The following is a 27,629-nucleotide window of genomic DNA, read 5'->3' as shown; positions in this document are numbered from 1 at the left end:
TATATATATGTATAATATATAATATACGTATATTATATATATGTATAATATATAATATATGTATATTATATATATGTATAATATATAATATATGTGTATATATGTATATTATATTATATACATATATGTATATAGTATATACATATAATATATATGTATATATTACACACATATGCATATACAATATATGTATATACTATATAATATATGTATATAGTATATACATATAATATATGTATAATATATAATATATTACATATGTATAATATGTGTATAATATATATTACATATGTATAATATGTGTATAATATATATGTATAATATATTATATATAATATATATGTATAATATAACTATACATATACATTATATATTATACAATATATAATATTTATATACTTATATATATTAAGTATATTATATACTTATATATTATATATTATATTTATATAGCATATTATATAATAGAGAGAGTATAGAATACAAGTATTCTCCTCGTGTGTAAGGAAAAAAACCCCCCAGTTCTTCCCTAATGCGGTCTTTTTCCTGTGTCGCTTTCACTACTTGTACAAAACACTTCGCTTCTGGCCACCAGATGTGTAGCGCTTTTTCCACATGCCAAGCCATTCTCTGCAACACCCACCGGGTGTCCTGAGGTTTAACGCAGTTCTGACACCGTCTGCCTGGAGATGGCATCAGATCCCGCAGGTGAAGGGCTCAGGCCAAGACCGCCCCCCACTTCAGACACCAGTCACAAGCCCAGCTTGTACTTCTGACAAGCTCGCTTCCAGGGATCCCCCCCCCCCCGCTGCGGGTTTGGTTTGCTAGAGCGGCTCACAGAACTTAGGGAAACACATTTATTGGTTTAGTAAAAGAATTTGTTAAAAGGTAAGAATCAACAGCAAGATGGTGAGAGACAGGGTGAGATGTACGGGAGGGTCCTGAGTGCAGGAGCTTCTGTCCCTGTGGAACTGGGGTGCGTGACCCTCCCCATGTGGACGTGTTTGCTCATCTGGAAGCTCTGAACCCCCGGTATTGGGATTCTATGGCACAATCAACTGTTACCTCCATTTCCAGTCCCTGCATGTGTGGGGCTGAAAATCCCAATCTTCTGATCGGTTCTGGTGACCAGCCCCCACCCAGCCCCCATCCAGGAGCCCACCCAGAGTCATCTCAGTAGAACAGAGATGTGGGGCGCCTGGGTGGCTCAGTCAGTTAAGTGTCTGCCTTCAGCTCAGGTCATGATCCTGGGATCCTTGGGATCCTGGGATCGAGCCCCACATCAGGCTCCCTGCTCAGGGGGGGTCTGCTTCTCCCTCTCCCTCTCTCCCCCTCCCCCAGTCGTTCTCTCTCTCTCAAATAAATAAAATCTTAAAAACAAAAACAAAAACAGAACAAAGATGCTCCCAGTACTCTTATCACTGAGGAATGTACAAGGGTCTCTGGAGCTCTGTGCGGGGAACCAGGGGCAGAGACCATAGAAGTTTCCTTACCTCACAGAAGCCTTTTCAGATGGGCTCCTCTCACCGAGCAACATGCTTCCAAGGTTCCTCCGCGCCTCCTCATGACTTGGTAGTGCACTTCTTATTGCGGAATAATATCCCATTGTCTGGATGCACATTCTTTCCCAGCTGTGTAATACTCCATCAGGCAGCTAGGCCGGGCCACGGCCTTGAACTCACGACCCTGAGAGATCAAGAGTTGCATACTCTACCGACCGAACCAGCCAGGCGCTCCCCGTGTTGGTTGTATAGCAAAACAAAAGCAAGTGGAAACATTACTCTATTTTGTGGGAAGTAACGTCACGTAATGTTAAGGGTGCTGCTTCTCCCCGCCAGCTGTGTAATTTTGGGCAAGTGACTCCATCCCGCTGGTCTCTGCTTCCCCCTCTGTATAATGGTTTGAAAATAATAAGTGCCTTATAGGAGCTCTGGGGGGTGGTTTCTAGAAGTTTCTGAGCATAATGAGTTAGAACAATTCTTGGCATGCAGCTAGGCCCCCACAAGGGGGAATGTTTCCTATGTCTTTACATCCAAATCATGGAATGTTTTGCAACCGTGAAATAAAAGAGGTCGAGCTCCTTCTGCTGACATGGAAAGACATCCTGCTTATACCACAGAGTGCACAAATGAAAGCAGATTCTAGCACCGGACACAGCGTGCTAACTTGAGGGTCCTGAACAAATTATTAGGGACCGTAACAATAATCCTGCTGCAGTGAAGAGAAAAGCCGCAAAGCCCATTTAAGGGGGGAAAGAAAAAGAGAATTAGAAAAAGGAATGTTTCTTTCAAGAATATGAACCATCGCTTAATCAAAAAGCCACTGCTTATTAGCGAGGATCTGAAGGCGAAGATACCTTAACCCTGAATCCTTTATTTACTTCGACTCAACTTGCTCTTCGCAAGTTCCCCAAACAAAAAAGGCCAGCTTTTTCCCGGCGCCAATAAACTCCAGTTACTTTCTTTTTTTTAAGATTTTATTTATTTATTCAACAGAGATAGAGACAGCCAGCGAGAGAGGGAACACAAGCAGGGGGAGTGGGAGAGGAAGAAGCAGGCTCCCAGCGGAGGAGCCTGATGTGGGGCTCGATCCCATAACGCCGGGATCACGCCCTGAGCCGAAGGCAGACGCTTAACCGCTGTGCCACCCAGGCGCCCCTCCAGTTACTTTCTTCTGCACACAGATAGAGGCTTTTTAAGATTTGGTTATGTCACCTACCTTTGAAGCAGTTGGTTACATGGCAGAAAAGCCCGTGCCCGACGTGAAAATGAATGACGATTATCAGGTCATGTTGGCCGCTGTCGTGGGAGTCAGCAGTCAGCTGGCCCGCAGCCTTTCTCTTGAAGGTGTGCTGGACTAAAAACCGGCAGTGGGGCCTGAATGCCTCCTGAGTGTGTCTTCCTGTGGCTGGGAAGAGAGTTAAGTGTTTCTCGTCTTTCTCCCTCAAACTCCACATACCTGCTTCCCTTCCAGAATAGCTCCTATTTCTTCAACAGGTCTCTGAGGCCCAGGCGCCGTTGTGAGCGCCTGGGAGCCACAGTTCTACCACCCGCTCCCACTTGACAGATGAGGAGACTGAGGCCCAGAGAGAGAAAAGTCACTGGCCCCGGGGTCACTCAGGTGGGAAGGGGAACCTGAACCCAACGGGTCAGCCTCCCGAGCTCTGCCCCTGACGAGCAAAGGTGCGCCTGGCTGGGGTTCTTGCCAGGGGACATTTAGAGGAGCAAAGCTCACTTTTTTCCCTATATTAGAGTGAGTGTCCTAATGAACTGAATCTAAAGTATGCCCCCCACCCCCTGGCTGACCTGAATGTTCTCACTCCAGCCCCGAGGAGGCTGGGCGGTACCTGGAGACCTACAAGGCCTATGAGCAGAAGCCGGCGGACCTCCTGATGGAGAAGCTGGAGCAGGACTTCGTCTCCCGGGTGAGGCCACCGCACCTCCCTGCCTGGGCCTCCCCCATCTCCTTCCTGGGGCTTCAGTCCTACCTCTCCTCCCCCATCCCAGCCCCAGCTCCCTCTCCCTTCTCACTTACACGGCCCCTGGAGGGGTCTTCCTAAGCACACACTTCACTCTGCCCTCCCCGGCTCAAAACCCTCCCATGGCTCCCCAGTGCCTTCAGGGAAAGGCTGGCCTTCTCACCACACTCTGCAAGGCCCTGACTGTTCCACCCAGCAGCCCCGTCCACCCCTGGCCTCGCATTGTCACTTCTCCCAGACCTGGCTCACTCCTCTAAGCTTGTGCCCTTCTGTTCCCTCTGCCGACTACCTGCCTAATCCCATCGTTCCCATCTCAGCTCTGATGCCTCCTTCTCCAGGAAGCCCTTCCGGATCCCCAGGCCAGGTCAAGTGCCCCTGCTGGGGCCCCTCCCTCCCAGCCCTGCCTATGTGGGTCACCACTGTCAGGAGCTGATCTGTCTCCCACACTGAAACTGGGAGCCCCAGGAGGGCCGGGCCAGGGCCAGCTTAGGGCTGGCTCGGTCTCTGCTGTGTCCCCAGCAGCACACAGCCTTCAGTGGGTGCTCAGGGAGTATTGGCTGAATGAAGTGTCTAACCTGGGCTCCAACGACTGAGTAATGGTGGACATCCACTGCCACCCCTGAGGTGGGTACTGTTGGGGGCCCCCACTTGCCTGAAAAAAGAGGCCCAGAGAGGTCAGTTCCCATGCGCAGGCCTCGCAGGGAGTGATCAGTGGGCCTTGGTTTTGAACTCAGATCTGACTCCAGAGCCTGTGGTCTTCCCCTGGGCAGAACCAACTCAAGAGAAAGGGCATTTATCTTCCCATGATGTGACTGACACCCTCTCACCTAGTTGGGGACCACTCTGAGATGAACTTATATTTTTTACTTTTTTAAGTTTATTTTTTTCTAAGATTTTATGTATTTATTTGAGAGAGACAGCACAGCAGGGGGAGGGGCAGAAGGAGAGGCAGAAGCAGGCTCTGCACTGAGCAGGGAACCCGACACAGAGACTCGATCCCAGGACTCTGAGATCATGACCGGAGCCAAAGGCAGACACTTAACCGACTGAGCCACTAAGATGCCTCACTAAGATGAACTTTTCATCAAAGAAAAAGGCATTTCTTGAACGCCTCCTGCATGCGGGGCAGTCTGGGGACACAGTGGTGACCCAGCCCTGCCTCCTGGGCTCAGTCCTGCGGTCAGTTCTTCTCGTGATGTGTGTCTGCTTCCTGCTCCCCTTCCAGGTGACTGAATGCCTGACCACCGTGAAGTCAGTCAATAAGACAGACAGCCAGACCCTCCTGACTACTTTTGGGGTAAGGAATGATTCCCTCATCCCGATGGGCATTTTGTCCCCCCTTGCCTTTTCAAGGACCCCCCCTACACACACACACCTGTTTCCTTCCACCTCACTGCCCCCTTCCCCCCCATCCTTCCTGCCTCCCCTGCCCTCCCACAGGACCTCACCTCCTTCCAGGAATATCTTAGACCCCTGATCAGTTGGGGCAGCGTAGTCTTGTGCTCCCCATCTCTGACCCTTCACTCCCGCCTTCCCCAGTCTCTGGAACAACTCATGGCCGCATCGCGGGAAGATCTGGCTTTGTGCCCGGGCCTGGGGCCCCAGAAGGTAACTGCTGTGGGAATGGGCTTGAGGGGTTGGGGGCAGTGAGGGAGCCCTTAGATCCCAAAGCTCTAAGGTTTTGGAAGGCCCACAGTGCTTCTCCTACAGATGGGGAAAAACCGAGGCCCAGAGAGGGTGGGGACTAGCCCAAACTCACACAGCCAGTCTGGGACAGACTCAAGATCCGGCTCTTTCTCTCCTAGCCCCCAGAGCCCCCTCTGGCTGAGAAAGAAGCAAAGCCCACTCCGGAGGTAGCAAACAAATGGCTCATTTAATGACCGGCTCCTGGTTTCTTTCTTGCTCTCATCCAGGCCCGGAGGCTGTTTGATGTCCTACACGAGCCCTTCTTGAAAGTGCCCCGATGACCCCAGCTGTGAAGGAGGCCCTCGGTGTAACAATAAAGCATTTTCATGGCCCAGGCTGCTGCTGGCGTGCTGGGGCAGTCACTGGGGGGGGGGGGGGGGCCCNGCACTCGCTCTCTGCTGGCCCAGGTGGTCACCTCCAGCTTTTCTTAATTGCAGCCCTCAGTTTCCCTGGAGGAGACTACACAGAATCCTGCTGTAGCTTCTTCCGCTTCTTCTCCCGGCCTGCGGGAGCCACGTCCCCCGACTCCAGACTCAGCTGCGGCTCGCGCACCTCCTCCTGGGATGCCGTCCCTGGCACCCCACTTCCTTGGCCCCGCTCCTTCCTCTTCCTGGTGGATGCTGGATCTGCCCTGGCCTCAGGCTCCCCCTCGGCCAGCGGCTCCAGCTCCAACACCTCGCCCGGTGGGCCACTCAGCTCGGCCCTGGGCTCCGTCGCATTGTGACGCCGTTCTTTCTTCTTCTTCTTGCTGTATGCTAGAGCTGCCTGTGGTTCCAGGTCCCCCAGCTCCACCTGAGGCTCCCTCACCTCTGCCCCCGGCCCCACCGGCTCCCCCGTCACGTTTTGCCCTTTTTCTTTCTTCCTCCTCTTTTTGGCAGATGCCAGAGCTGCCCCAGCCTGAGGTTCAACTTCACAGGGCTGTTCAGGCCCCATCATCTCCCCTGGGAGCTCCAGAGGGCCCACCTCTGGCTCTGTAGCCTCAGGCCCTGGCTCCATCATTACTTGGTACCCCTTTTCTTTCTTCTTCTTCTTCGAGGACGGCTGTGGGATGGCTTCTTCCTGTGGCTCCATCTTCAGCTGCAGTGGAGACTCCGCTGCCACCCCTTCCCCTGGCTCCCTCCCTTCCAGTCCCTTCTGCCTCTTCCGCTTCCTGGTGGGAGAGAAGACTGTCTCTTCCAGAGGCTCCTTTTTAATTGTGAGTTCCAGCTCCACTGTCTGTGCTTCAGGCACTGGCGTCTGCTCTGCTGGTTCGACTGTTTCTGCCCCTTTGGGCTTCTTTTTCTTCTTCTTGGTGGTGGTAGACGGGAGCAGTGCTCCCGGGCGCTCTGACGTCTCAGCCATGGGTTCTGCTGCTCCTGGCCCCATCACCTCTAGTTCTTGCAGCTCCTGCTTTTTTTTCTTCCCCACATCCACATCTGGGGACCCCAAAGCTGTGTCCACCCCCAGGGCCCCAAGCCCATTCACCACCTCCTGGGGAACTGAGGCCTCTAGTATATGCCTCTTCTTCTTCCTCTTCCTTGAGGCTGGTGACTTCAGTGCCAAGACTGACCCAGGCCCTGTTACTGGCAGGCTGCCTCCAAAGGCACAGAACCGAGGCCTCAGGCCAGGGGGGATCTGTGGCGGAGGGCTTGCAGGGATGGGCTGCAGCAGGGTCCCTGATGGGGATTCTTGGGGACCATCAAAGATCCTAAGGCTGCCCTGGGGGGCTGGGGCACAGGTGAGTCCCCCTCCTGCCTCCCCTGAGGGAGCCAGCAGGATTGCTTCTCCAGCTTGGGGGCCGCTGCTTCTGAGGACCCGGTAGCGGTGCCGCTTGCCTGCCAACTTGCCCTTCACAATCCGGGAGCCCGAGAGAGGCACTAGCCGCCCATTGAGGCTGAAAGGAGAAAAGGAAAGGCAGAAGCTTTGTCAGATTCTTTTGGTGAAAGGGAGGAAAGGAGCTGAGAAACTGCATTTTAAAAAAAGATTTATTTATTCATTTGAGAGAGCGAGGGAGCACCAGCATGGGAGAGGGGCAGAGGGAGAGGGAGAAGCCAACTCTCGCTAAGTGGGGAGCCCTTGATCCCAGGACCCTGAGATCATGACATGAGCCAAAATCAGACCCTTAACCAAGAGAGTCACCCAGGCGCCCTGAGTGCCTGAGGAAAGCCCCTCTAAACTTCCCCCCAGTTCAGCCACTGGGTTGGGGAGTATTACCAGGAGGTGGCCTGGGACCACTCACCAGTCTGGGGCGAAGTCTGCAGGAGCCTGGATAAGCCACAGTTCCGTATCTGGGTCCCTTAACACCTCCAAAGAGAAACGAGTGGGCTCTGAAGCTGGGGACGTCTCAGTAAAGTTGGGGGGACAGGAGAACGGAGCAGCACCTGCAGAAGAGGAAACGGGGGTCTGCTGACACTTCCGCGGATCCAGTCCTCCAGGGCGCCCATCGACCGTTGGTCCCAGCCTCCTGAGCGCCTCAGTCCCCTCACCCGGTCTCTTCTCTCCGGCCTGTTCCCCAGAGGCACCCCTATCTCCACCGAGCCAATACCTGGGGGAGCCCTTCCCTCCACCAGTAGTTTACCCACCCCATACCCTCCCTCAGCCCGAAGTCCCTTCCATGCGGGAGATACTCTCCGCAGGTCCTGTCTCTGGGATGTCCCTTTTTCCGCCCGAACGCCCCCGGGGGCCCCTTTCTCCTCCAGACAGCCAATTCTTTGCACCCCGCCGGCCCGCACTGATGCGACTCACCGCCGGACGGGGTCCCCGCCATCCCGGGACCCGTGCCTCACTCAGACCTAGCGGCCAAGAGCAGCTGGAGTGGCGCAGCTGACCACGTGGAGCCGGGAGGGTGGGGCTTCACCCGGGAGCGCCCATGTGGTGCGGGAGCGCGGGGGTGTCTCTCGGGGCCCGCTCGCTCTACGAGCAGAACTGGGGGGAATTTCCGCTTGTGTAGAGCAGGCAACCGAGGAAGACGTCTTTTTCCGAAAATCTGCTCCCCAAAGCCTCTGGTTGGCTGCTTGGCGGGAGTTAGCGCCTCACCAGGTCCCGGTATGTATCCCCCCCAATCTCTCAGACATTATTTGCTCCAACGTCGTCTTAAAGGGGCGGCCACATTGGTAGCTCCTAACTCTTAAAGAGACAGGAAGCTCGATTGGTCTGAGATTCTTAAAGAGACAGGTAAGAGTCTAGGTTGGAAGGGCCGTGCTTTCAATGTTACAATCCCTTCTTGGGGGGCCCAGATGCCTGGGAAATTCGGAACTTGAGTGGGACAAGTGGGAAAATGGAGAAATGGGATAATTCCTCCGGAGGGCGTGAAGTACCAGCTTAGGGGCGGGGCTTTTGAGCTCCCAGGGAGCGGGAAACTTAAGGGGAGGAGCCTGTGGGCCTCGGGGCGGGACCTCCAGATTCCTGAGCTAAACACGCGTGGGGCGGTGCGGACTAAGGGGCGGGGTTTCTGGACCAAACGAGACAGAGAGATGCTCCCGAAGACTTAGTTTAGTGCGTGGGGGACAGTCCCGAAGGCTTTGAGGATGGGTGAAGGAGTAGAAGGCTTGGTCAGTGCCCTTTCTCCGCCGGGGGAGGGGCGCGTGTAAACAGCGGCACGTGGACACAGATTTGGGGGTCGCATCCACGCCCCTTTCCACAGAGACCGCACGGCTTGGGGCGGCGGGCGGAGCCGCGGGACGGCGGCTAGACAGGGTGACCCGACTGCATTCCTGGCCGGTGTGTCAGCGCTACTTCCCGCCCCCTCTGCTGTGATTTCGGATCCTATTCGAGAATTGGGGCGTCCCCCTTTCTCAGGGTGTGAGCGGCTTCCCAGAGCGGAAGGAGGGTCAGGGGAAGGGGACGCGTTCCCTCAGCGGGGGATCACCAGCCAGTTCCCCAGCGTGGGCGAGACACCAGGGCGCCGCCCCTCGGGCTCCGAACTACAATTCCCAGAGGACGCGAGGAGGGGAGACGCTCGACGTCCATCGCGAAAGCTGCTGGGGATTGTAGTCCCACCCTACGACTTTGGACTCTGTTGCTGGGAAAATCTGTAAAGATCCAACCCATCCTTTTTACCGACGGGGAGATTGAGGCTTAGAGACTCGAGGAGATACTGACTTAGGGAGGCTCTCTTCTCGCCTTACGGGCGGGGCATGTGAGTCTCCCCCAGTCTCTAGCCTTCTACACCTTTGGTGACGTCCAAATCTTCTTTCTAGAAGGGGGAAACTAAGCCTGGAGCGGTGGGTCAGAGATTCAGGAGGCTGTCTCCCGCAATCACCGCGATGTTAATGTCGATTCTGTCTACGTGGTCAGGTTGCCCTCGGCTTCCGGACCTCGTTCTTTCTGTCTGTGAAATGGACTTTTGGTGATTCCCAATGGGAACGTCTCAGGCTGCGTACTGCCCCTCCAGGACTACAAGTCCCAAGGTGCTCGAGGCGACCCCTACTCTCCCTCCCCTCCGGGACCCGCCTCCCTCCAGCCGGAGTCACGTCGTCTAACCTGTTCCCGGCGCCTGCCCCGCCCCGTCCTCCGCTCCCCGCAGCCGGAGCCGGAGCCGGAGGAAGTCCCCCGGTGCCAGGATCTGCCCCGGATCCGTGAGTTCCACCCCCCTGGGGTCCAGAGGCTCTGGAGGAGGCCGACACTGCGTCCCTGGGAGGACTGGGAGGGGACTCGGATGCCGAGTCCCAGGGCGGAATTGGGGGTGCGCAGATGCCAGGGTCCTTCGAAGAAAAGAACTCATATTTACTGGACGAAAGGAAAGGGGACTCTGATGCCTGAGTTATTGGGTTGGAGGGCTCGGACGCCATGGTCCCGGGGAGACGCTGGAGCTGGGACTCCCGAGTCCCACGAACTGGGCGCTCTCAGAAGCCTGAGTCTTTGAGTAGAATTGGGGTGTCGGATCCCTGAGTCCTGGGCAGAAATGACAAGACCCAGACTGATGGGGCTCTGGAAAGGGCGGCCGTCCCTGACGCCCTCCAGCTGCCTTCTCGACCGAGCCTATAGGTCTCGAGGCAGAATTAGGAGTGGGATGGGGATAGTGGAACTCGGGGCCCTGAAATGTAGCAGGACAAGCCCCCGAGGTCCCTGTGGAGGCTGGGTTCCGGCGCTTCCTACACTTTCCGGCTCTGAGGTGGGGGCCAGGGAGGGAACCGGGGCAGCTCTCCAACCTGCGTGCGGCTGCGAGATCCCCAACATATCATTAACCGGGGCGTCAGACCTGCCTAACCAGAGGAGGGACCTCCACCCTTAGGGCGCCCCCTCGTGGGGGAGGGAGCCTCCCATTACCCCTTGGAGGTGGGAAATATTTGGGATTTGCAGAGGGGGTTCTAGAACCCAGGGCAGAATTACAGAAGGTGGGACTGGATTCTGGGAGGCTTCCATGGCTGGGCACTACACAGGCATGACACAGAGAGGACATGGGTAAACTGAGGCTAAGAGGTCACACAGGTAGAGTTGATTATAGAGTTTGGCCGGTCCTGGGCAGCTGTCTTAGATACCAGAGCTGATTAGAGTTTGGTTTCCTCCTTCTTCTGCAGTTGTCTGGGGGACGGGATTCCATCCATTCCCACCAGATTTTCTGACTAACATTCTCCCTCCTAGAGCTCCTCGCCCTGACCCTGAGGTGAGAAATGTCACCTCCACCCCCATCTGTCTGACCTGAGGTAGTGTGGGAGATAAGCGAGGGATAGAGGCTAATTCTGGAGGTGTGTGTCTGTCCTTGAAGCTGGGGGAGGGCAGGGACGGGCACCTCCCTCTGTCTCCCCCTTCTCTCCACCCCCACGCGTCATGTGAGGGGATTGAACAGGGGGTGGGGGAGGCAGGGGGTTCTGATGAGAGAGGGAAGAACTTCCTAATGTCTGGGCTTGAAGGGCATTCGGTGATAGCCTGAGATGAAATTAAAAATAATAACCAACCGTGGCTGCCAAGACAGAGCTCACAGCATGCCAGGCTCAGGGCTGGTAGGTAGATGGGGTGGTTCCCACTGTCTACAGAGGTCTCAGGCAACTGCCCAAAGCTGTTGACTCCACCCCAGGCAATGACTTCTCTCTACTCCACTGGGGAAACCAAGGCTGGAGAGCGGGCACAGCCTACAGCCTGGGCTTTTGCCACCTTGTCTCTGGAATCTCCCAGGGCGCCCCATGCCCCTGTGCCTGAATTTTTGGGGATGAGCACAAGCCAGAACTCACTAATGTACAGGGCAAATTTAGGGTTTAGGAAGTTGAGACTCCAGAGGTCAAAACCCAGGGCTTTTAGACTCTCAGAAAGAGTTGAAAGGGCTCTTTTGTGGAAAACAAAACAAAACAAAACAAGACAAAACAAAACAAGGTTCCGGTGGGTCTTGAGCCCCTCACTGTGTGTCAGATCCTGTGTTATCTTAAAGAACAGCCAAGGAAGCTCTGTAATTACGAATCCTATATGTGTGAACTTTATTTGGTGTCCTGCATTGTTCTAAACGCTGTACATAAATTATGTCACTCACACCCTTTTGAGGAGAAGGTATTAATTATGTCACTAAACCTCACACCCTTTTGAGGAGAAGGTATTAATTTCCCCATTATACACACAAGGAAACTGAGGCACGGAGAAACTATATAAGTAGTCCAGGGCAGAGACTTAGATAGGGGAAGGCCCTAGCCTGTTCCACAGTCGTCCACAGAGGGGAAAACCAGGTCCCCGAGAAGGCGGGGTCTCTTCCAGCGTCAGTCCGTCGGGACAGAAATGTAGAATTCCAACCAGGGTATTCCCTAGCCTGGCGCTCTGTCTCGGTTCCCACTGAGGATGATGATTCCTCCAGGAAGCCCCCCAGGATCCTTAACCCCGAAAAACTTGCTTGGCTTGGCCGCGTGTATGGGTCCGGGGGAATGAGAGTTAGGGGTGGAGGGGAAAGGGAGGAGAGGGAGCTGGGGTTAGAGGGTACCCAGGGGTGGACTAGAGCCCTCACGAGTCGGAGTGGGGAGCTGGAAGCGCAGGGCAGGGGCCTGGGAACAGAGGCGCGGCCCGCGCCGCCCTCGCGCCCCGCCCGGCCCCCGCTCCCCTGCCGCGGGAGGTGAGGCACCTGCCCAGACCCGCCAGCGCATTCCCGGGGTCTGAGCTCAGGCGCTGTCCGCCCGCCCCGCTAGGGTCAGGCCGTGTCCCGGAGCGCCCCCTGGTGGCCCCGACAACCCCTCTGTCTGCACCAGCCCTGGGAGGGCCCAACGCCCATCCTTGGCATTTCCTTAGAGCCAGAGGATGTCAGCATGGGATCCCAGAGTCTTAGAAATTTGGGAATCCTGAAAGAACGTCTCGCTGCCAGAATACTGGCACCGGAGGCTGCACAGAATCATTCCCTTTTATATTTTAACAGACACAGAGTGTTTCCTGTGTAGGTGAGGTTCTAAAAAGCCCTGAGTTCTGAGCTGTAGTCTATACTTTTTGAGGCTTGAATTCTCAGAGTCTTAATTCCTCTTGCACTTTCCGGGCAGTTGGATCCTCGCTGTAGTCCTCTAAGGTGGATTGCTATGCATCTTCTTTTTTTTTTTTTTTTTTAAGATTTTATTTATTTATGTGACAGAGAGACAGCCAGCGAGAGAGGGAACAGCGGAGAAGCCCGATGTGGGACTCGATCCCGAAACACCGGGATCACGCCCTGAGCCGAAGGCAGACGCCCAACGACTGCGCCACCCAGGCGCCCCCCCCCCTTTTTTTTTTAAGATTTTAGCTATGTATCTTCATTTTACAGATCAAGAGGCACTCTTGTCAGGGTCAGAGGTGCCACCAGATTTGAACCCCTCCTGTCTGTCCTGACACTTCCCTAACCATGCATTCAGCTAGGCTTTTAGGGCAGCGGAATCCTGGGATAGATAGAACATGATGCAGGGAGATGGAGAAATCTAAGCTAGCAAAACTGGAGAATTCTAGAATATTCCAAAGATAGAATCTGGGACTCAGAACTTTTGGACAAGAGACTATCAAGCTGAGAGTTTTAGGCTCTGTAGAGCTTTAATTACAACCTCAAGGTCCTTACAGTTTCAGAATCTAGGCCTCTGAGAGATTGAAGAGGCCTCTTAGAATAGCTGATTTGCCTCCTCCTTTCACTGTTGGGGAAACTGAGGCCCGAGGAGTAGATGGGACTTGTTGCCCAAGGTCACACGCTCTCAACACACCCAGATAAACCACCAGCCCCAACAGGTTCTGTTCCGAGGCTTCCCAGACAGAGGCCAGAATCAGCATGCCCCAGCCCGCCCCGCTGCCCACGCCTGCACCTCCTGGGGAGGTGGCCAAGCGGGCGGGCGTGGTGGCTACCATGGGGATGGGGATGGTGCTGGCTTGACCGGTTCCTGGTGGCCTGGCTCCTTCCCACTGAGCCAGTGACCACAGCAGCCCGACCACCCCTCACCACCTCCCTGTTCTTCCTGTGAACACTGGGAAAAAGGTTGACTCTGGGGAGAGGAAGCTGAGTGGTCCCTGCCCTCTGGGACTCTTCCAAGTCTGGTCGAGATGACCCAGACTAACAAGTCAGATCCGGGTGTGAAACATAATACTGCCAACTCCTTGCAGGGTGATCTTGAACAAATAGTTCTGAGCCACACTTTTTTGCCTGCTGCTGTGATTTTGACCGTGAGATGCGGTATTGGGCACAGGCACTTGGCACAGTTCTAAGAGGCAGTGACCCCTCAGCTACCAGTGGTTATCTTATTTCATTATGCCCTCAAGCAACTATCACAGGTACACAGTAGGCAGCACAATTACATTTTTAAAAAATATCCCTAGTGGGGCGCCTGGGTGGCTCAGTCAGTTAAGCGTCTGCCTTTGGCTCAGATCATGATCCCAGAGTCCTGGGATCAAGTCCTGCATTGGGCAGCCTGCTTCTCCCTCTCCCTCTGCTGCTCCCCCTGCTTACGCGTGTGCGCGCGCTCTCTTTCTAATAAACAAATAAAAATCTTTAAAAAAAAATAAAAAGATCCCAAGCATTTAAAAAAAAATGATATCCCTAGCATCTAGCATAGTAGTAGGCACTCGGTAATTGATACTTTTGCATCCTTTGTTCCCCCAAATGCCTGGCCCACAGTAGGTAATCAGTGGATAATTGTTGAAGGAGTGATTCAGTTCTTATTAGGACTGACCTAGAAAGACGGACAGGGAGCTTCGTAAAGAGAGTGAATTGTCCAGAGGCATCCGGGAGGACTTGAAGGAGGGCAGTGCCCAGCCAGGGAAGTGGAGGGGCATAGCGCTAACAGCGGAGGGAGCTAAGAGAGTAAAGGCTCTGTCTGGCTGCTCTGCGACCCCGGGTTCCCTGCGGGCGGGATCTGAGAAGGCTTCCCCCCTCACACACGCCTCCGCAGGCGCCCCGCTTCCGCCGGCACCATGGACAGCGAGGCATTCCAGAGCACGAGGGACCTTCTGGACCTGAACTTCCAGTGTGAGCTGGGGTAGGGGGCGGGGCTTGCCCCGGAGGGGCCCTCGCGGATAGAGGCGGGGCGCTGCAGCGAGACCCAGGTCCTTACTGCTACTCCCTCCTGCACAGCTCTGGCCATGAAGCACATGGACCTGAAGCAGATGGAGCTGGACACGGCGGCGGCCAAGGTGGACGAACTGACCAAACAGCTGGAGTCGCTGTGGTCGGACTCGCCCACGCCTCCCGGCTCGCAGGCCGGAGCCCCCCCTAGGGTGAGCCTACTCGCCTCGGTCCCCGCCTTGGCCCCCAAAGCCAGCTTCTTTCTGCCTGGAACTCTGTCCCATTGGGTTGTACAGGCCGTGGGCACTTGAAAGAGGGAACCAGTATAAATGGACATCTAACAGGACCCTTGGAAGAAAAGGGTCTTTTTCTAAGAGGCGGGCTAGCCTCAGTCCTGATTTCAGGGCTGTCTCGCCAGTTACCCCTCACCAGGGCCCCCTGTGCCTGACTCTCCAGCCCTGGTCCAACTCCCTTAGGTTAATTTCCAATGACCTCTTTTGATCTCTTACTAACCCCTCTACTAATGTCTCCTTTGACTCCTCAATGTCCCGGCCTCCCCACAGCTGTCCCGATACAGCTCCAGCCCGGTCCCCGAGCCCTTCAGCAGCCGCGGGTCTCCCCGGAAGGCGGCCACCGACGGTGCAGACACCTCGTTCGGACGCTCCGAGAGCGCCCCGGTTTTGCACCCCTACAGCCCGCTGTCCCCTAAAGGCCGGCCCTCGTCACCGCGCACCCCGCTCTACCTGCAGCCGGATGCCTACGGCAGCCTGGACCGCGCGCCCTCTCCCCGGCCCCGCGCCTTCGATGGCACAGGCAGCCCCCTTGGCCGTGCGCCCTCCCCGCGGCCTGGATCGGGCCCGCTCCGCCAGCAGGGTCCCCCCACGCCCTTCGACTTCCTGGGCCGCGCGGCTTCCCCGCGTGGCAGCCCCCTGGCGGAGGGGCCCCAGGCTTTCTTCCCCGAGCGCGGGCCCTCGCCACGCCCCCAGACTTCAGCCTACGATGCGCCTGTGGCCTTTGGGAGCCCCCTACTGGGCGCGGGCGGTAGTGCTTTCGCCCCACCTCTGCGCGCTCAAGGTGAACGAGGGGGCCTCATTTTGGGGGGTGGGAGGGATGCAGGCCTTGGACCAGCCTCCCGGTATATCCCGATTCGCCACCTCTCCCTAGACGACTTAACGCTGCGCCGGAGGCCCCCCAAAGCCTGGAATGAGTCTGACCTGGACGTGGCATACGAGAAGAAATCTTCGCAGACGGCAAGCTACGAACGTGAGTGGTGGGAGGCCAGAGGAGGTGGGGAGCCCGGAGAGGCAGCCCCCAGACCCTAATGATTCCCGCCTTGCAGGCCTGGACGTCTTCTCACGGCCTGCTTCGCCAGGCCTGCAGCTGTTACCCTGGAGAGAGAGCAGCCTGGATGGGCTGGGGGCCACCAGCAAGGTGAGGGGCAGCTGGGGAGGGGGCTGGTGGGCAGGGGCCAGGAGTGCGGTCAGGACCACCTCCCATTCCTGGCTGCACCCCCAGTCTCTGTGCCCTCCACCCCGAGCTCTTCCTTCTTTATCCTGGATTTTCACCCCCTCCCTGACCGCCTTTCCCTTACTCCCTCTGGCTTCCCTCACCTTCTCTCCCTTCTTGACCCCCTCCTCCTTTATCATTCCCTCCCACCTGAGCCCCTTCTTTCCTCCTCTCCTTTCCCCCCAGGACAACCTCACCAGCGCCACTCTGCCCCGCAATTACAAGGTCTCCCCTCTGGCCAACGACAGGCGTTCTGATGTGGGCAGCTACCGCAGATCACTGGGCTCCACGGGGCCGTCAGGCACTTTGCCCCGCAGCTGGCAGCCTGTCAGCCGCATCCCCATGCCCCCTTCCAGCCCCCAGCCCCGCGGTGTCCCGCGCCAGCGCCCCATCCCCCTCAGCATGATATTCAAGCTGCAGAATGCCTTCTGGGAGCATGGGGCCAGCAGGGCCATGCTCCCTGGCTCCCCCATCTTCTCCCGAGCACCCCCGCCTAAGCTGCCTCCCCAGCCCCAGCCACCCCCTCAGCCCCAGCCACCCCCACAGGCCCAGCCCCAGCCTCAGTCTCCTCCCCAGCCCCAACCCCAGCCCCAACCCCAGCCCCAGCCTCAACCCCCTGCCCCAGTCCCCCAACCTCCCCAACAGACTTGGCCCCCTGTGAGCGAAGGTGAGTCAGCACTGGGGGGCCCACAGGGCTGGTTTGAGTGAGGACAGATGGCTGGGGACCAGAACAGCTGGGGGAGCCATCACAGCCAGACACCCATTTCCAGACACTCTCCCTGCAGAGAGCAAGGCTAGAGGAGCTTGGGAATTCGCTCAGAAACTAGGGATAGTATGGTGGTTAAGCACGGGCCCTAGAGTCAGACTGCCTGGCTCCATGCTGTGTGACCTTGGACAAGTCACTTAACCTCTCTGGACCTCAATTTCCTTGAGCGTAAAAGGTGATAGAGCCCACCTTACTGATTATGGTATTAGATTATTTATTCCATATAAAGTCATTAAAATAGGACCTGATGTGTAGGAAGATCTCAATAGTTATTACACTAGTTATAATAATTATTAATATGTTTGTGTGTGTGAGACCAGCACAGAGCCTAGAGTCAAAGCAAAATGTGTTTTGAGCCCCTCTCCACTGCTGACTCGCTGTATGGCTCAGGAGAAATCAGCTAACCTATCTGAGCTTCTGTTTCATCATCTGTGAAAAGAGATTAATAATAACTACCTCGTAGATTGTGATAGACGTTCAGTGAAATACATGTGTAGAGAATGGTCATTCCTATTTTTACCCACTTTAGAAGCTCTGATAGAGAGAAATAAGACCAAGAGACCATCAAGCACAAGGATTCTAGTCCCAGCAAGAGTATTCTGCCTGAGAGGGTAGGCAAGGAAGTGCCTAGAATCTCAGCAAGTCAAGGCCATCGTGATGGTAGGAGCACAAGATTCAGAAGTCAGAGGGACCAGAGTTCAAATAGCAACCATGTGGCTTTGGGCAACTGACTTGCCCTCTCTGACGCCCAGCTTCCCTCTCTGGAATGAGGCGATGGTAGCAGTATCTACCTCCCAAGGTAGTGGTGAGAATTCAGTAAGACAGGCACATGCTAAGTGCTTGATAAATGGGAGATGTCACAATCATATGTTATTCACAGCCCACGGAAACTAGCCCAGAGAGAGCAAGGAACCGCCCTGAGGTCACACAGCAAATCAGATGCTGGCTACGGGTCCTGGAAGTTGTGGGCTTGGAAAAGGGGGTGTTGGGGTTCTCCCAGGCCCCATTCTCTGATGGGCTTCTTGTTCCTTCTAGGCCCCCCCAAACCTCCCCCTGAGCTGGAGCCTGAGCCGGAGCTGGAGGGGCTGCTGACCCCCGTGCTGGAGGCTGGTGATGCAGACGAAGGCGCTGTAACTCGGCCCCTCAGCCCCACGAGGCTGCAGCCAGCACTGCCGCCTGAGGCACAGACAGTGCCCGAGCTGGAGGAGGTGGCCCGGGTGCTGGCAGAGATACCGCGACCCCTCAAACGTAGGGGCTCCATGGAGCAGAGCCCAGCTGTAGCCCTGCCCCCCACCCACAAGAAGCAGTACCAGCAGATCATCAGCCGCCTCTTCCATCGTCACGGTGGGCCTGGGGGGCCTGAGCCCGAACTCTCCTCCATCAGTGAGGCATCAGAAGTGAGGGCAGGGCCCCCTGCCCCTGCCCCACCAGCTCCCATCCCACCCCCAGCCCTGCCCCAGATCAGCCCACCAGAACAGCTGCAGAGCATGGTAAGTAATAGAGGAGGACTGGGGGGGGGGGGGCGGTGTCTATTAGCACATGGAGGTGCCCCTTTCCTTTTGGGACAGGACCTGAAAATCTCACACATCACATGTGCCTCTTCCAATTGGCCAGGAACCCAGCTGCAAGGGAGGCTGGGAAATGTAGTCTTTAATCTAGGTGTTGCCTGGGTTCTGAAGACAGGGAGAATGTCTCGGGAGAGGGGTTCACAGGTCTTGGCCACACAGAGGCTTTCTCTGCTCCTCTCCAGTAACCTGCCTCCAAGGCCATCCCTACAGAAATCTTGGAGTCTTAACACCTGGAAATGAGTGTGTCAGTGGGTTTATTCCAGGACCTGAAAAGCCTGCTTGAATCAAGACAGTCACCATTTCTCTCCCTGGCTCCTGCACGGTCTCTCATGTCTGCCTTCTGTGGGGATCCATTCTCTCCTCTCAGACCTCACAAGCCTGCGCCATGGCTAGAAATGGTCTGCCTAGCCATGACTCAAAATGACCTCTCACTTCAGGCCCCATGGTGTCCTCTGACGCAGCTCAGAGCTGCTTTCATTCAAAATTGCGAGAGCAAGTCTCTGGTCTCTGAGGCTGTGGGCGTTGTGATTAAGGGCACCGGCTGCAGAGCTAGGCTGCCTGGTTCAAAGCCCAGCGCCATGGCACGGAGCAGCTGTGATATGATAGACACTTATAATAAGATACTTAGCCTCTCTGGGCCTCAGTTTCTTCATCTGTAAAATGGGGGTGAGAATAACCATAGGGTTGCTGTGGGCATTAAATACATGAATATAGTGCTTAGAACAGTGCCTGGCACTTAAGTATTAACCACTATTATTGTTAGCTTTTGACCAGGGGATGGTCACCTGCTAAACTTGCTCCAGTCCCTGCATCTTTGTTGGGGTTGTGTGGGGTTGTGTGTCCTGTTCTTTCAGTGTGGATGGACAGAGAGAGGGGAATGATTCCCAGGGAAGAAGCAGGGGCCAGGTAGACACCCCAAAATGCCTATTCCCAAGTCCTCCTAAAGTTGGAGCCAGGAAACGTTGAGATCCAGGCTCTTGAAATCACCTTGTAGAATTACAAAGTTCTGGCCATAAAGAAACTTGAAAGCGCACGGAATTCAAGAATTAAATCCTGTTCTCAGTCTCAGAACAGTGAAATTTCAGAATTCTAGAGCGCCAAAGTTTCAAGAAACAGGATCCTAGAATTTAAAAGTCAGTAAAGCCCACCCTGGTTATTAACTGATCCATGAAAATTTTAAACTGAAAATTAAAGACTCTTCCCATCTGAATCAGAAAATCACAGATCAGTGCACTAATATGTTGTAATACAGAATTCCATTTTATTTTATTATTAAAAAATTATCTTTTTAAGTAATCTCTACACCCATCGTGGGGCTTGAACTCACAGCCCTGAGATCAAGAATCCCATGCTGTACCAACTGAGCCAGCCGGGTACCCCCAGAATTATATTGTAAATGGACCTTTTCCACTAGAGAAGAATATACAAACACCATAGCGACTAGGAGGAAATAGAAAAAAAGAATAAAGGCCAAAAATCACAGCGCTCAGAACCATGATTAACATTTTAAGTATCTCCTTCCAATCTGTTGGAATGAAATTCTAACCATAAAACATTTAAGTTCCCAATCATAGAATCTTCGGAATGCAACGTCTTAGGTCTTCAGCAATTTGACATGGCATAACTTAGCATTCCTGGACTCACAGCATATTGGAAATTTGAAATAGCTGAACCTCAGAGAATTTTGAAATCCATGGCTCTTGGGATCTCCAGATTCCGGGATCTTGAAATCATCGACATCAAGGACCAGAATCACAAAATGTTGCATGCTCTGAATACATGAATCTTGTTAGAGGACCCGTGAACATCAAAAATAAGAAAGCACAAGGAATAATAGGCTAAATAGTCTCATTCCAAACATCTGGAATTAACATTGGACCACAGTTTGATATGTGTGCTCCATAGCATTTATGCTTTATGAAAGAAATAAGACTGTGGACGGGTTGACTATCGGGCTTCTACCAATCATCACCTCGATGGTCTGCCAGCTTCCTTTCAGGTCTCAGGGGCCGAGATCCTATAATCACCAGATTCCCTGACTGTTGTGGGGGATCAGAGGCTATAGAACTAAGGCATCCCCTTCCCCATGGCCGTCTGGACTCAGGCTCTGTACCTCCCTGCGTTCCAATCCCAGCCCTACCTCTGTCTAGTGGGGCGGTGGCCTGGGGCGGCCACCACCGGGTCCCCGAGTCTCTGTTTTCCTTTTTAAGTAATGGGTTGATTAACAATCCACCCCAAGTCACTGAAGCCCCCCCCCCCCTGCCCGGTCCCCCCAGGAGATGCGCTCGGTGCTGCGGAAGGCAGGCTCCCCGCGGAAGGTCCGCCGGGCGCGCCTCAACCCGCTCGTGCTCCTGCTGGACGCCGCGCTGACCGGGGAGCTGGACGTGGTGCAGCAGGCGGTGAAGGAGGTGAGAGCGGCCAAAGTGCAGGGCAGGTGGGGTGGTGGCGGCCGACGCAGGATGGCCGCCCGCCGGGGACTGAGCCACCTCTTCCCCTGCCCGCCCAGATGAACGACCCGAGCCAGCCCAATGAGGAGGGCATCACCGCCTTGCACAACGCCATCTGCGGCGCCAACTACCCCATTGTGGACTTCCTCATCGCGGCCGGCGCCAACGTCAACTCCCCTGACAGCCACGGCTGGTGAGCTCTGACTCCGACCCGCGCGGGGCGGGCGCGGGGCGGGACGGCGCTGCTGGCCGGGGCACCCGCGGGCGAATGCGCGGCCACTCACGCACGCCTCCACGCCTAGGACACCGTTGCACTGCGCGGCGTCGTGCAACGACACGGCCATCTGCACGGCGCTGGTGCAGCACGGCGCAGCAATCTTCGCCACCACGCTCAGCGACGGAGCCACCGCCATCGAGAAGTGCGACCCCTACCGCGAGGGTTACGCCGACTGCGCCACTTACCTGGCAGGTGCGAGGCACGCCTCTGGGGGAGGGTGGAGGTCGTGGGGACTGGGCCGCCCAGGTGGCAGTTGCGGAGGGGGAAGGGGCAGAATGCCAGTCGATCGTGGGAGAGATGTGGGGACTGTACCAATCAGGCGGCAGGATCACAGAGGAAGGGCGGCGGGATGGACCACCTGCGGGGGAGGAGGACTGGGCCTCCCACCTGACAGGTGCAAGCGGGGTGTGTGGGGTGAGCAGACTGCCAACCTCGAGGGATGGGGGGGACATGGGCACTGTGCCATGCCAACTGGAGATCTGTGGGGAGAAGAGGGGTCTTTTAGATTGCACTGTTCACCTGCTTTCTCTGCGGGCATGGGGAGTTGGACGTTCCAATGATACCATTTACCTGGCATAGGGCTGGGCATGTGGGCTTTGCTACCTGTGGGAGGCACAGGGCCACACAGCTGGCAGGTGAGCAGGCCACGGCTTCTGGGGAGGGGCTTGGGGACTCTTCCACTTGGAGGGAGACACGAGGCTTCCCTTATGAAGGGGGGGGGGGCATATCACCTAACCAGGTGATGGGAGGAAGTAGGTAGCCTTTACCAAGGGGCTGTGCAGAGCGTCCGAATTACACACCTGGGGTGGGTGGGCAAACGTTAACATAGGGTGGGGTTAGGAACATCACAGAGCTGGAGTAGGTCAAGTGGTAGGACCTGTGGGTGGCAGACCTGCCGTGCCACCTAATGGCAGAAACTGGCCAAGAGCCTTGGGGCTTCTGGGTGAGCAGGGGTAGACGGGGACTGCACCACTGGGGCACGAAATAGACTATAAGCTTCGGGGAGGGCATCAGGCCCTTACACTTTTGTGCAGGGAGGTGGAGCCTATGAGATGTGGAGCTTGGAGTGTCCTGCCTGCCTTGGACACGGAGATTCTGTGAGGGTCAAGTAGAGACTGGATAGCACACCTGGCAGGGAGGGGAGGCGGAACCGGAACCGGTGGACTGAACCACTAGAGAGAGGGAGCATGGTGGACCGTACCATTTGGGGGGGGGCTAAAATCTTGATGGACATTTTACCACTTAAGGGGGCGGGGGTGGGTGGGCTGTACCCTCTGGAAGTTATTGCATCCTCTTTGGCGATTTTGTCACTTGGGGAGGGGGAAGCGATGTGGACTCACCATCTGGGAACGGGGAGGCGGGGAAGGGCTGTACCATGCGAGGAAGGGGGTGAGACTATGGAAACCGTACAGCTTGGGGGGGGGGGCGGCGCAGGGCGGTCGGGGGCGCAGCTGACCTCACCTCTGGGAGTGACACAGGGACTTGATGTCCTAGAGGTAATGGGGACCACTGACCCTGCCTCGGGGGTTGGAGGCCCCAGTTTGATGCACCCTGATGTTCTCGAATTCCAGAGACTGCCAGTACCCGGCAGCTGACTCCAGCTTAAGCGCCCTTCTCCAGACAGGGGTCCACAACTTCGCAGGTGGCTCATCCCTCAGCTGTGGGGGGTGCCACATCCCGGGGCCTGTCCCTGTCCTCTGCGTGTCTCGTGTCCCCGAGCGTTCTAACCCTCCCCCCTCCCTGACCTGGTGCTCACAGTCCCCGCCGGTTTATGTTTCAGATGTGGAGCAGAGCATGGGGATAATGCACAGCGGGGTGGTGTACGCGCTCTGGGACTACAGCGCCGAGTTCGGGGACGAGCTGTCCTTCCGCGAGGGCGAGTCGGTCACCGTGCTGCGGAGGGACGGACCCGAGGAGACGGACTGGTGGTGGGCCGCGCTGCATGGCCAGGAGGGCTACGTACCTCGCAACTACTTCGGGGTGAGCCCCGGGGAGAGATGGTATCGGCGTCCGGTGGCTGTTTGGGGAAAGGGGTGATGCTGGGAAAAAGATGAGCAAGAGGGACAGTCCATTATACTGGGGGCAAAATAGGTCTGAAGAATCCATTACGGGTCGTGGGGAGATGGGGAAAACCAATTATAATAATGTAAGGGCGGTAAGGGAGAGCGCCCCCTACAGTTGGGGGAGAAAGAGTCCCTTCCTGGTGGTATTGTGGGGAACTCACTGCCTTCCTAGGTATGTTATTGGTTCATGCTCAAATATTTTTTTATCATCCCTACTTATATTACTGGGGAGGCAAGGAAGAGTGTATTTTAGCCAAGGGAAGCCATGAAGAATCCCATTTTAGTAACCAGGGGAAGTTAAAGAATTGTGTATTGCTGGTGTAGTGGTGAGGACACTTTTGTTACACTGCAAGGGGCACGGAGAGGAAGAATCCATTATTAAAATGATGGTAGAATTGAGGGCGATTGTACTTGGTTAAGGGAAGAGACCAGGAAGATCTCATTATATTACTAGGGGAGAAGATTCTTTTAATTTGGGGATGGGCGGTGGTAGGTCCCAATGAGACAGCCATGGTGGTCGGGAGAGAAGCAGGTGTTTCCTTCATGGCAATATGGAAGCCTCGGAACATTCCATTTCATCAGCTGGGCTGCTGACTCTTAAGGCTTCATCTGGTGCTTGGTGGTGACAGGGGCCTTGGGGATGCTGGAGTCATCTGGGAGTCTGCTGAAGGAGTCTGTTAGGAAGGGAAGGGAGGATGGAGACAGCCCACCTGTTTGGGAGTGGGTTCGGTGACCCCATTAAAATTGGGGGATGGGATGAAGGAGTGAGGATTCCTGGTGTCTAAAGATCCTGCCTTCCCTCAGCTCTTCCCCAGGGTGAAGACTCAGAGGAATAAGGTCTAGCCGCACAGAAGGATGTTGCCAAGGGAGGCAGGAGGGAGCAGCCCTGCCTTTGCCCCAGACGTCTCCCTCAGTAAACGCTGCGTCTCCTTGGGCCCCAAGCCCGATAGGGGTGGGGGCCTCACCTCCAGCTCTCTGCTTCCCTGGAAGCCCAGGGGAGAAGGAGAACCTCAGCCTTAAGTTTAGACACTGCCTTAGCCACGGGAGATTGCCTTGGGGCTGGGAATCCTTGGAGGCGAGAGGCTCCCCCACCCTCCTCCATTTGCCCAATCAGATCCCGTCCAAAGTGCCTTCGACTCCTCCTGCCAACCCCTCCCACCCCCTCAAAACAAGCCAACACACCATCCTGGGGGAGCCTGGGATGTGTCACCTCCCCTGGATTTCCCTGGGAGTCATCTCTCCTCCAATCTCTGCAGGGCTGGGCGAGACACACTGGTCTCTAGCAGGACCTCTGTCCCACCTCTCCCCAGTCAAGTGCCTTCACCTAGTGCTGCTTTATAACCACATAGGGACATTTTTCCTTCTAAATAAAGGTAGTTCGCACAGAAATGGACTTCCCTGTCTTTGGATCCCCTTCTGACCTAATAAGCGCGCATCACCTTTACCGTGTTTGACAAACCAGTTTGAAGGAAGCCCCTTTCTGAGGGATTTCTGTCATGTAAATCCAATTCTTCCTCTTCCAAGCACAACTGTTTTTTTGGGAGGGGGGAGGGTTTTTTTGTTTTTGTTTTGTAATGTCTTGATTTTTTTTTTCACGTTTTAGATTCTTGCTTTATGTCTTTAAACATTTTAAGCTTGGTTATTTTATAGTGTATGCATGATAATTCTATCATCTGAAGTTTGGGGGCATGGACTTGTACAATTTGCTGTGTCTGCTGGTTCTTGCTCATGGTGGATTGTTTCCTTGTGTGTGTTGACATGATGGATCAGGAGACCGTCTTCGACAGGGCTTTATCTTCCTGAAATCCATGTGGACTTGTTAAGGCTGTGACCCTGAAGAGTGACTTTCCTTTGCTCCTGTCCCACTTTATTGCGTAAACTGCTCCTTGAAGACTTTTGGTAAAGCACAAGCGTATATCTCCTCTGTGTATTTCTTGACAAATCCTAAGACAACAGCACTGATGTGGTCTGCGATGTCTGATACAATAGCCACCAGTCTCATGGGGCTATTTAAATTTAAATTAATTAAAATTCAATAAAAATGAAGGATTGTTTCTCAGTCATGCTGGCCACTTTTCTAGTGCTCGGTAGCCACGTGTGGCGAGCGGCTACCATTTTGGGCAGTGCGGATAGAGAACATTTTCATCATCCCAGAAAGTTCTATTGGATAGAGCTGATATGCAAACTTTCCATCAGACAGAAGCTCCGTTGGGCCTCTTCCCAGTCAACCACAGCTGTGATTTCTATCACCATTGATTAGTTTTCATGAATATACTTTTTTTTTTTTTTTAAGATTTTGTTCATTCACTTGAGAGAGAGAGTGAGCAAGAGAGAAGGAGCAGCGGGAGGGGTAGAGGAAGAGGGAGAAGACTCCCTGATGAGCAGGGAGCCCCACGCAGGGCTTGATCCCAGGACCCCAGGATCCTGACCAGAGCCGAAGACAGATGCTTAACCAACTGAACCACCCAGCGCCCCAATGAATATACTTTAAAAACCAAATAGTACCAGAGTACCAGACTGCCTTGGTTGGAAGACCATCTGATTCTCGATCTCGGGGTCGTGAATTTGATCCCCACATTGGGTGTAGAGATTACTGAAAAAAAAAAAATTCAAACTATACTAAAATATTTATGAAAAAAAAAAAAGCAGTCCTCTGTGCCATCTCTCTCCACTCCTCTCTGCTCTCTAGAGGCAACCACTTTCGGCTGCTTTACCTGTTTCTTCTAGTGTTTTCTCCCATGTTTCCATTTTTTTAAAAAGATTTTATTTATTTATTATTTATTTATTTATTTATTTGACAGAGAGCACAAGCAGGGGGAGTGGCAGGCAGAGGGAGAGGGAGAAGCAGGCTCCCCACTGAGCAGAGTGCCAGATATGGGGCTCGATCCCAGGACTCAGGGTTCATGACCTGAGCAGAAGGCAGATGCCCAACCGACTGAGCCACCCAGGTGCCCCTCTTCCATGTTTCTAAATAGGCTGATACTGCTATTTTTTTTTTTTCTTTTTTTTTTTTAAGATTTTATTTATTTATTGACAGAGAGAGAGACAGCCAGAGAGAGAGGGAACACAAGCAGGGGGAGTGGGAGAGGAAGAAGCAGGCTTCCAGCAGAAGAGCCTGATGTGGGGCTTGATCCCAGAACGCCGGGATCACGCCCTGAGCGAAAGGCAGACGCTTAACGACTGAGCCACCCAGGCGCCCCGATACTGCTATTTCTTGATAGCCAATTTTAGACGTTCTGTACCGACTTCCTGCTATACTAGGTGAGGCTTGAGCTCAGGTTGACGCCACTTTCTCCCTCCCAATGAAATCATGTCATAATTTTTATATCAATCAATCGTTTTTACAATGTCATATGTAAATGTTTTCACTGCAGAGCCGTGAATATACTAGCATTTTCCTCTTCATACACACTTAAAAATCTTTGAGAATAATTAACTTTGTCACATGCTTAATTTTATATGCACTTATACTTAATATTTCTCAAATGTTCCATGTGATTGTCCATACTCCTATCAGTTCACTCAAGGTCTTTGTTTTTTTTTTTTCTCCCACTTGAAGTCCTCTCTCTCTCTTTTTTTTTTAAAGATTTATTTATTTATTTATTTGACAGAGATAGAGACAGCCAGCGAGAGAGGGAACACAAGCAGGGGGAGTGGGAGAGGAAGAAGCAGGCTCATAGCGGAGGAGCCTGATGTGGGGCTCGATCCCAGAACGCCGGGATCACGCCCTGAGCCGAAGGCAGACGCTTAACCGCTGTGCCACCCAGGCGCCCCTGAAGTCCTCTCTCTTACTTTAATGTGGACGTGCTGCTCTCTAGGCCCGTGCTACGCTATCCTGGGACCTCCCTGAGTTGGACACTATTTCCTGGATCCCATGTCTTTGTCTTACCTGGTTGACTCTTCATTTTGGTGGAGCACACCCTCCAGTTGTTCTCTTAAAAGGGTGAAGAAGAGGTAAATATTTTCGGGTTCTTAAAAACTAAATATAGCTTCATTCTACCCTTCCCCTTTATTATAATTTGGGCTGGGTATAAAATCCTAGGTTGGAAATATATGTATCCGTTTACTTTCAAATCTCTTTGCACCCTGACTTGGAATGCAAGTTTAGAGAACAAGGGAAAGCTGTTTTTTTCCCCTTAGATTTGTTCCCATTCTCCCTTTCCTTTCCTTTGAAATTGTATTTGACTTTTTTTTTTTTTTTTTTTTTTTTAGAGAGAGAGAGAGAGAGAGACCCTGACAGTGGGTTGGGGAGGGTCAGAGGGAGAGGGAGAATCTCAAGCCGACTCCACACCCAGCACAGAGCCTGGTGCAGGGCTCGATCTCATGGCCCTGAGATCATGACTTGGGCCAATATCAAGAGTCAGACACTTAACCAAGCCACTCAGGTGCCTCTTGACTTTTTTTTTTTAAGTTACTTGCTCTTTTTTTTTTTTTTTTTTTT

General features: G+C 54.1%; 3 protein-coding genes across 4 annotated transcripts in view; 2 read left to right on the top strand and 1 right to left on the bottom strand.

The window, feature by feature from the left end:
• The window catches only part of ERCC1 (ERCC excision repair 1, endonuclease non-catalytic subunit), a 15,623-nt gene extending 10,127 nt beyond the window's left edge, over positions 1-5,496 (top strand). The window contains exons 7-10 of one of the 2 annotated variants that reach the window (XM_040634161.1): positions 3,325-3,424; positions 4,704-4,775; positions 4,919-5,086; positions 5,392-5,496. In XM_040634161.1, the coding sequence (XP_040490095.1) occupies positions 3,325-3,424; positions 4,704-4,775; positions 4,919-5,086; positions 5,392-5,445 (394 nt within the window). In that variant the 3' untranslated portion in view covers positions 5,446-5,496. The remainder of the gene's footprint in view (positions 1-3,324; positions 3,425-4,703; positions 4,776-4,918; positions 5,087-5,391) is intronic. The other variant, XM_008684462.2, reaches the window with a different exon arrangement.
• On the bottom strand, positions 5,481-8,021 carry POLR1G (RNA polymerase I subunit G). Its single transcript, XM_008684461.2, has 3 exons — positions 7,889-8,021; positions 7,383-7,524; positions 5,481-7,037 (listed from the first exon to the last, which is right to left on the bottom strand). Exons 1-3 carry the CDS (start codon positions 7,908-7,910, stop codon positions 5,624-5,626), a joined length of 1,578 nt encoding a protein of 525 aa, XP_008682683.1. The 5' UTR covers positions 7,911-8,021; the 3' UTR covers positions 5,481-5,623.
• A 932-nt stretch (positions 8,022-8,953) lies between these two features.
• PPP1R13L (protein phosphatase 1 regulatory subunit 13 like) lies at positions 8,954-24,581 on the top strand. The gene is made up of 13 exons (XM_040634160.1): positions 8,954-9,720; positions 14,449-14,525; positions 14,631-14,773; positions 15,125-15,635; positions 15,726-15,824; positions 15,901-15,992; positions 16,254-16,734; positions 17,869-18,323; positions 20,678-20,809; positions 20,908-21,041; positions 21,151-21,317; positions 22,906-23,105; positions 23,993-24,581. Exons 2-13 carry the CDS (start codon positions 14,471-14,473, stop codon positions 24,029-24,031), a joined length of 2,508 nt encoding a protein of 835 aa, XP_040490094.1. The 5' UTR covers positions 8,954-9,720; positions 14,449-14,470; the 3' UTR covers positions 24,032-24,581.
• Positions 24,582-27,629: the final 3,048 nt, after the last annotated feature.

Source organism: Ursus maritimus, unplaced genomic scaffold, assembly GCF_017311325.1.
Source record: "Ursus maritimus isolate PB19 unplaced genomic scaffold, ASM1731132v1 scaffold_19, whole genome shotgun sequence".
Classification (NCBI taxonomy): Eukaryota; Metazoa; Chordata; class Mammalia; order Carnivora; family Ursidae; genus Ursus; species Ursus maritimus.
Note: the sequence above shows the minus strand (reverse complement) of the source record. Positions and strands in the feature narration are given on the sequence as shown.